Raw genomic sequence first — 9,418 nt, 5'->3', positions numbered from 1 at the left:
AGATGCTTTAAACTATAAGTTGTATGTACATACTGTGGTAAACTACAAAAAATGTATTAAAGCAACATATCATTTGACTTTTTTATCCTTAACCCTTTGATGCACAACATATAAACACCTTCTAATGCACACAACATGGGTCAAAACTGACCTGCATTCATTTCCCATGTTATTTCATGCTGGCTGTGTGTTTGAATGTCTTTTTTTTTAATTATTACAACAGATCATTGTATCAATTTTTCCTTTCATACATGAAAAAAAAAGTTTTTGTATTATTACATCAAGTTTACACACATGGGTCAAAAATGACCTTGTGCATACACTAAATTAACAATTGGAGTATATGTCTAACTATGTTCGTCTTATTTTGAAGGTTTAACTTTAAAAGAGTTGTTAGAACCACCAGATTACATTGGAAAATCACATATTTTAACATTTGAGACTTATTAGAGCCACCAAATAATAATTTCCATTGGAAAAACACCAATTTAACAAAATAGTCTTCTTTGTCAGGTTTTAAATTGGTGACAACATATAAACACCTTCTAATGCACAACATGGGGCAAAAATGACCTTGTGCATTCGAAGTGTAATGATAAAAAAAATGGTTTTTTTTTTAGGAAAACCGGGAATACTGAATGATTAAATTAATTTGGTGCAAATATATAGAATATAAAAACTCACTCGGGTCCCTGTAGACCCATGTTGTGCATCAAAGGGTTAATATCATTCTTAAGTTGTCTTTTTGTAACTTATGTTGTCACCCAAATAAAAAAATATATAAACATGGTCTGATATGGCTGACTTTTGTAATCTTTAAGACACAAGATGGGGTCCACAGCTGCAGCACGAGTTAAAAAACAACCTTCTCCCAGATGAATCATGAAAGATCAATAGTATTAAAAGGCATGACCTGCCTACCAGCCCACTCTCCTCTGTGTCTGCCTCCCATCAAACGTCATCTTTAATATTTTATAGGACACCATGTCAGAACGTTCCTCCCGACCCCACCAATGAGCCGTTAACATCTGTATACAGAAAGTGATCAGGAGACAGTTCAATCAGCCGTGTGGAGCTCCTGGATTCATGATGTCACCTGAAATGTTTGTTACAGGCCCCAGGTACAGGCCCTGACACGATCAAATAAGTGGCACGTACGTAAAATACTTCCTAATAAAATAAACGGTAAAGTCAGACCTGGACTCCAGCCATTCTGTCTGTGTGAAGCTTCTCTTAATGACACTCTCATACTTTCTCCTGTGAACTGCACTGAGCTGGGTCAACGACCCCTGTGGAGGAAACAGGCTGTTAATTACAATGTGTGTCTAACGGCCAAGCCGGGACACGCTGCTCTAATGGCCGGGACACTTGGTTTGTGGACACAGGTAGTGGTAAGAGGGGAAGATGGGTGAAGATGATGTGTTTAGCAGTCAATGTCTCTTTTAAATGGTCCCTGAACTTTGACTTGCATGTCATAAAATCCTCTGTCGCACCCAATCATGTAACAATGTCCTGAAAATGTAGGAAAAAATTGGGACTGATTATGGTCAACTTTTAGAGGCACATTTAACCCTTTGATGCACAACATATAAACACCTTCTAATGCACAACATGGGTCAAATGACCCACATTTATTTCCCATGTTATTTCATGCTGGCTGTGTGTTTGAATGTCTTTTTTTTTATTACAACAGATCATTATATCCACTTTTCCTTTCATATTTTATGAAGGAAAATAGTTTTTGTATTATTTCATCAAGTTTACACACATGGGTCAAAAATGACCTTGTGCATTAGAAGCGTAGTGATAGGAAAAGTGATATACCGAATTAACAATTTGAGTATATGTGTAACTATGTTTGTCTTATTTTTAAGGTTTAACTTTAAAAGAATTGTTAGAACCACCAGATTACATTGGAAAATCAAATTTAACAAAATAGGATAGTTAATATTTGTGTCTTCTTTGTCAGGTTTTAAATTGGTGATTGGTGACCCTTTGATGCACAACATATAAAAACCTTGTAATGCACAAAATGGGTCAAAAATGACCTTGTGCATTAGTAGCGTAGTGATAAAAAAAAGTGTGTTTTATTCAAAAAGTAAGAAATGAAAAGAAAAAATTAGGATGTATGATGATCGAAAACAATCTATTTGAGAAAAACCTGTAATACTGAATGATGAAATTAATTCATTGCTAAAATAAAGAATATAAAAACTTAGTTGGGTCACTTAAGACCCAGGTTGTACATCAAAGGGTTAATAAGACCCTTAGAATAAAACCAAACAGTTTATGGAGATTGAATTGACTGCTTTGTGCAACATAAACAGTATTATAGGTATTTTTAATAGGTGCACAATTTCCAATTCCATGGTAAAAAAAAGGATTCTTTTTAGATTGTTACATTAATTGTCAGCATGATTCAGTGGTACACTGTCATTGTTAAAATTAAGACTTTGAATAAAGAAGCAGAAGTAATTTTAGTTGAAGTTTAAGTGTGATTCTTCAGCTCTGACTGTAATGAAATTATAAAAAAAAATAACTATAGTTATGTCGACTAAAACAGCAATGAATCAGCCTTTAGTTTAGACAATATTTCCCTGACTGTTTTGATGGCAACATCAATACATGCCATTTGGGATATTATATATACATATATATCTGTCATGGCATTCATTTCCTCATGTAAATCAAATAAAATTTTAATTAACTGATTCTGTTTTTATTCTGAGTCGTTTAATTAACGGTTTCATCTATGAAACGTTTTTTTCCCACAACCCCAGTTGACATTTCTAGATTTATCTGGTTTTCCAAAGCTCCAAAAATATTCAGTTATAGTTCCATTAATATTCCAGCAATAAATGATGAAACTGATCAATATATTGACTCTCCCCTGAGGAGAAAAATGTGCAGAATAAAATCACTCCTATTGCCTGGCTTTAATTCAAATTTACACTAACAGTGCCCTGATATCTACCCAATACTTCAAAGTGATATGAATATCAAAATATGTATTCGTTATTAAACTTTAAATACAAAGCTGCCATAGCCGACACCTCACACAGACTTTTCAAAACAGTTACTTTCGCTCCAATCTAATATATGATGGTGGTGCAGTAAAGTCTAAATTGATGAGTAAATAAATGCATTTTTTCATGTGTGTGCATAAATAGTGTGAAATGAGAGTATTCCTCCTGTTAGTTTAATCCTTTAACCCCTTTTTGTATCCATCTAGTAATTGTAAAACACATTTTTAGAAAAAATTACAAACCACATTCTCTTAAAATTGTAGAAATATTAGTATACCAGCATTTGTCATGTTGTTAAAAATGGATAATCATGATGTCCACATATTTATTCAATATAATTACTATATTTACTTGGAAATCATCTCATAAAGTGACAAAAACTACGTACTTAATTAATTATTTCAGCATATTTATGATGGTATATCATTAAATGTTTCATATTTACAGCAATGAATGATTCCAAGTTATGATTTCATAGCAAATAGTTCATTATAATGACATTAGCTTGATACCACTAATCTAACCATAAAGCGCCAAATCAACCGTTTAGTTGAGATAGTTTAAAAAATATATATTATACATTCATTGGAGTTTTTGTGTGGAATCATTTAACATTTGTATGTTCAGTAAGGCGTCTGGCAGTATGATATGTCAAAAAAAAATTACCTACCTTTCAAAATTTCACCAAAAACAGGCCAAATGCACCCCTTTCAATATGGTTACTCAAAATGTGCTCTACCATATGGTTGAGCAGGCAGTTAAAGGGTTAACCCTTTATCAGGCGAAGAACCGTATTTGGTAACTTCAGTGGATATCCAAAATGGTAATATTTTGAGAAAAAGGTTGCAAATTTACTAGATTAAAGTGCCAAATCTACAAGAAGAAAAGTCACAGATTTAAAAGATTTAAAGTGGCAAATCTGCGCGAAAAAAGTCACAGATTTACGAGGAAAAAAAGTGGGGAAAAAGCAACTTTTTTCTCACAGATTCACCACTTTAAATCTAATAAGTCTGTGCATTTGTTTCTCGTAGATTTGCCACTTTAATCTCGTAAACTTTTTCTCAAAATATTACCCCCCTCTACACATTCCACAGTCCACATTCTGGCTGTAAGTAATATCCTCCTATATTCTCTAGGGTTGAAATTTGGAATATGCAAGTATTTCAATGAGTGCCCTATTAAGGGTTAACATAATGTTTTGAGAGATCTCATGTGTAACTAGTGCCTCTGCTGGAATAATCAGGGAGCTGAGACCTGAAGTCTGAACACTGAGAGTTGTTCATATTTGCACCTTAATCTTGATTTGAACATTAAAATGACATCATCCTTACACTCTTGACCCCAGTGTTTTCAGTGAAGAGCTATGTGGAGGTGTGCAGCTGTGCTTCCACCACTAGGTGGAGCTGCACATTAATGTCAGTGCTGCGAGGCTGCCAGTGAGAGCTGAAGCTGCACACTCACTGAGGTTTTTGAGGTAAACACCAGAAAAACAAGCTGTACAACTGACAGCAACTGTGACTGATTGATGGAAATATAACAGCAAATGATTATACTCATTATCCTGTATTCAAGCGAACAGTGCAGCAGTATTTCCACATTTTACGAAGATTTAAACTCCTAAACTTGATCTGTAGTAACTTTACACAAACTAGTGAGATCTGTTGATGAGCTATGTGGAAGCAAAATGCTTAAGAAGCTCTTTTGATCTTTAGAAAAGTATTTGTCATGACTTCCATCTTTGCTGACAGCACTGATGGCTGATTTACACTCCCAACAGATGCACTACGGTGAAAAGAAGCTTTTGGGGTTTCCATCTACACCCTGAGTGTAAAGCTGGAACAAAGCAGTCACTACAAAGCCCACTGTCACCATTGACCAGCAAATCAAAGGCATTTCTACGATGGGTTACAGTGTATCATCTTATGCCAGCGCATTGGGTTAATTGGGACCAAAGCAGATACATTTGTAGCGAAAAACGCCTCGATTAGGGGCCCTAAGATGTGAGATCATGTGAACAGACCACCTGTGGGGCTTTCATTGCTATTTCAATATCATTCATGTCAAGGCCCCTGCACTCGCTGACACAGCTTGAGCCGAGGGGAGAAGATGTTTCAATTCAGGCTCTGCGAAAACACAAGACGCAGGGGCTCTGGCAGGTTTCAGCTCTGACAAACCCCGAAAAAGGGGCGAGGGTTGGGGTGGGGGTTCCAAAAAATGCTCTTTCAATTGTAGGACGTCCATCAAAGCATCCAAATGGGGACGTTTAGGGGGAACCTTGGCACATCAGACAGACACTCCTAATACACACCACCTTTATTCCAGGCTGTTAAAAAAGAAGATCAAAGTTTGTGCAGATGAAAAGGGTCTGTTCCCTGCATTTATACCCCCTCTATTCACCCACTCCCTCTTTTACTAAATTAAGAAAGCGGGCTTCGGCAGGCATGTGAAGAGGACTTCAACAATTATGGAGATGCTCCAACTCAACCCCTGCCTCTAATTACCGGTCTCTGATGGTTAAAAGGGCTTCCTCTCCAAAAAGAACCACAACCTTTGCATGGGAAAACACTGCAAAGAAGTTTGAGATTTATCAAATGTTTTTTATTGTCAAAATAAAGCTCATATTTGCTTTTGTCACAAAAAGAGACATCTACACTTTGTACAAATTTACAATAGCTTATAAAGTTTTCTTTTATACACAAATGTACATGTTTTTACATAACTTTTATATAAATACATTTTGAAATTACAAAATGAACGACCCGTAAAATACTTGGGGGCACTATTAAGGCTTAATTTAAACCATATTTGATGTGAATTATACAATGTTATCTGGCACTATGTAGATAAAAATGGCAAATGCTCTTTGTGTGAACAAACCTGTCTGTCTGCCTGCAACAAGTAATGCCCAGTTTGCGTAAAAAAAGCCTCATGTGTACCTCTTAATACATATAAACAGGGAGGAATTAACCTGTGTGAATGCCAGGTACATTGTTTCCACCACAGAGGTGTGTGTGTGAGGGGGGAGCACCTCTGCAGCAGTTCATTACTATGCAAATTGCTTAAGACAGGGAGTGATGGGTTATCTCCCAAACAATTAGCAGTCCTCATAAGCTGCTTTCTTTTCCCATTCAAACCTGGGACAATGGCATCTGCTTGGGGCAAGACACGGAGCTGGCCGTGCCGGACCTCCACGTTAGTCCGGTGCTCACGTCGCTGTACATGGAGCCGCTGGTGCCTTTACTCCCCCAGCAGCACCTGGTGCAAAAAGTCCTCCAGGAGTCCAACGTTTTCCCAGACCAGATCCACACTCCGGACGTGATGCCCACTAGAAGGCACATAAAGTACTTTAACATAAAAACTGCATAGTCCGGACTCCTCCTGTCCCTCTCTAATAAACAGTTGGAGCAGTTGTGTGTGATCTCCCAGCTCTGCCTGTTGTGCTGCTCATAAAAGTAACACGCCACTATGATGGTGGCTGGGACCGTGTACAGGACTGTAAAGATGCCGATTCTAATCATCAGCTTCTCCAGTTTGTCAGTTTTAGTGCCACCTTGTTTGATGACGCTGCGGATCCGGAATAAGGACACAAATCCAGCCAGGAGGAACATAGTGCCTATGAATAAATAAATCACCAAAGGGGCCAGTACGAAGCCCCGCAGGTTGTCCAAGTTCTGGTTCCCCACGTAGCAGATGCCAGCCACAGAGTCCCCGTCCACGGAGCTCAGCGCCAGCACCGCGATGGACTTCATGCTGGGGATGAGCCAGGCTGCCAGGTGGAAGTACTGAGAGTAACTCGCGATCGCCTCGTTGCCCCACTTCATCCCGGCTGCGAGGAACCAGGTCAGGGACAGGATGACCCACCAGATGGAGCTGGCCATGCCGAAGAAGTAAATAAGCAGGAAGACCACGGTGCACAGCGCGGGGCCGGTGGTCTCATAGTGGATGTGCTCCACGTCAAACTCCCGGTTACACGCCACTTTCTCGTGTCCGGCGATCAGTCTGACAATATAACCCACTGACACGAACATGTAGCAAGCTGAGAGGAAGATGATGGGTCTCTCTGGGTACTTGAAGCGCTCCATGTCGATGAGGAAAGTGGCGACGGTGGCAAAAGTTGACACGAAGCACAACACGGACCAAAGTCCTATCCAAAAGGCGGTGAAAGCTCGTTCGTCGTGCGTAAAATACGGGTTGTGGCACGGCATGGCACAGTTACTGATCTGACCTGTTTTGACCCGGTTGTAAAGCGGGTGACGGTCCGTGTTCACCGGCACCATAGGCTCCAAACACTTGCACCCCGGCTCACATGGAGCAGCAGGCGGCTTGTATTTCCCAGGCGCGCCGGGTCGGCCGGGCTTATTTTTAGGCGGATTGTAACCCCTACCTGGATGGTTGGTGGGTTTGGAGAGGACAGGAGACACCGTAGTAGAGTCGGTTCGGTTGTAGTCCATGCACAGAGTGTCCGGGTTGCCTTGCACCGGCAGCAGGTCGCACTTCATCCTGTCCGGCCACGGGAAGCCGTACTGCCTCATGAGAGGCGCACAGCCAGCCCGGGCTCTCTCACACACGCTCCGGCACGGCGGGAGAGGTTTTTTATAGTCCTCCAGGCAGATCGGGGTGTACATGCTGCACAGGAAGAACTTCAAGTCCGGGGAACACTGGATCTCAACCAGAGGCCAGAACTGGTGCACCTCCAGTCCGGCTTCATCCTGCGTGTCGTGGTTAAACTGGTTGGGCATGTAGGTGTAGTTGTAGCCGATGCCTTTACACAGGGGCACGGCTATCTCCTGGCAGGTGATCTCCTTGGCTGTGGTGCAGCTGGATCGGGGCAGGAGAGCGAGTGAGAGGAGCAGGTAAATCCCAAACAGGTCCATCCCTCCGGCGCGTCGTGTCCCCCTCTTCTGCTCTGGTACCAACAGCAAGAAATCCTCTCAGCCGTCTGCTCTGGTCTCTGCTCCGGTTAGATGTCGCGCAGCGAGCCCATCTCGCTTCTCTCTGGATCTTGCACGGAGTTGCAAGCAATGTGCAAGCCGTGTTTACTTTCAGCTGAAGAGGAGGAGGAGAGAAAAGAGCCTTCAGGGCGGCGAGCAGCAGTCAAGATGGCTGAGAGGAGAATCCACCTTCTCCGGCTCTCAGTGTCCTCATACAGTCTGTGTATAAATAAAACCCAAGTGTTGCTGTCCGATCGCTTCAAACGGAAAAATGTGGGCCTCGTTTCTTTCTTCAAAACACAGCGACTACATTCAGTCGGCTCGTCCCACCTTAGTCCTGGTTCCCATACAAATCAACGGCTTGGAGACGAAGCGGTGCCAATATATACCAGAGCCGAATAGGCCACACCCCCAGAGCCGCTCATCCAATCACAAAGCGGCAGGGGTGGTGTTTTGCAGCCATCAATCAAATTTTTCCCCCAGAAAATGTTTTGTTATATGACTTATGATCGCAGTAGTTTGGCCAGTGTCTGGCTGTCAGGAGGAAATTTTGCCTCCAGCTCACGATGACCACAAATCAAACAATAATGAGACAAAATAATTCATATTTCTTTCATTTCTTTTATGTAAATACACATTATTGGCACCATGTTTATGAAATTATGTCAAGCTCAGGTGTAAAATACACTATAATTAATTCACCCATACCCATTTCATACTAAAAATCTATCATTTTACGCATTATAATCATCATAATAATGTAATTCTTAGACGCGCTATAAGTGGGAATAAAACCAACTCTTTTCACAATGACTGAACTCTCTGTTCACGTCTTGTAACTTCCTTTAACACTCAACTTTGATAGTGTCACAACAAGCAGCAGAGCTTGGTGCGTCTCGCTCCTGATGATTGTTTCTGTGTGAGAGAGAGAGGGAACGGTTTGGTAAATTGGCTAATTTGCGCATGATAAGACTACCCAGGGAGCTGTCTGTCCTTGTGAAAAGCTGTTTTATTTTTTAAATGAGGTGCTAATGTTTCGTTTAACGCTTGCATAGAGCTCCGCGGGAGGCGTAATTGCGCGAGGCAAAGACCAAGCAGAGACAGCACAGAGACAGAGGAGAGCACTCCTATCACTGAGAACATGCTCACAGTGCCACTGTCTGGGGATCTCCACACTCATCTCATTCTACCAAAGGCTTTTATTATATGTCTGATATTGTCCTATAACTTATGTATAAAACTGTGCCTTTATGGCGCTCTCATTTCCTCTATACTGACATGACCAGACTTGTGTATAGTTTGCAGAACTATTTGCAGAGGTGGAAGAAGTACTCACATCTTTTACATAAATAAAAGTAGCAATACCACCCTGTTGAAATACTCTGTTAGAAGAAAAAGTCATACATATATTGCAGATTCAGAATAATATATATATATATATATATATATATATATATATAT

The 9,418-nt window shown here is 40.7% G+C and overlaps 1 protein-coding gene across 1 annotated transcript; it reads right to left on the bottom strand.

The window, feature by feature from the left end:
- Positions 1-5,613: 5,613 nt before the first annotated feature.
- fzd8a (frizzled class receptor 8a) lies at positions 5,614-8,298 on the bottom strand. Its single transcript, XM_059327411.1, has one exon. It carries the CDS (start codon positions 7,898-7,900, stop codon positions 6,155-6,157), a length of 1,746 nt encoding a protein of 581 aa, XP_059183394.1. The 5' UTR covers positions 7,901-8,298; the 3' UTR covers positions 5,614-6,154.
- Between the last annotated feature and the right edge of the window lie 1,120 nt (positions 8,299-9,418).

The sequence above is a fragment of the Centropristis striata genome, chromosome 23 (assembly GCF_030273125.1).
Source record: "Centropristis striata isolate RG_2023a ecotype Rhode Island chromosome 23, C.striata_1.0, whole genome shotgun sequence".
Classification (NCBI taxonomy): domain Eukaryota; kingdom Metazoa; phylum Chordata; class Actinopteri; order Perciformes; family Serranidae; genus Centropristis; species Centropristis striata.
This window is presented reverse-complemented; position numbering and strand designations above follow the sequence as displayed.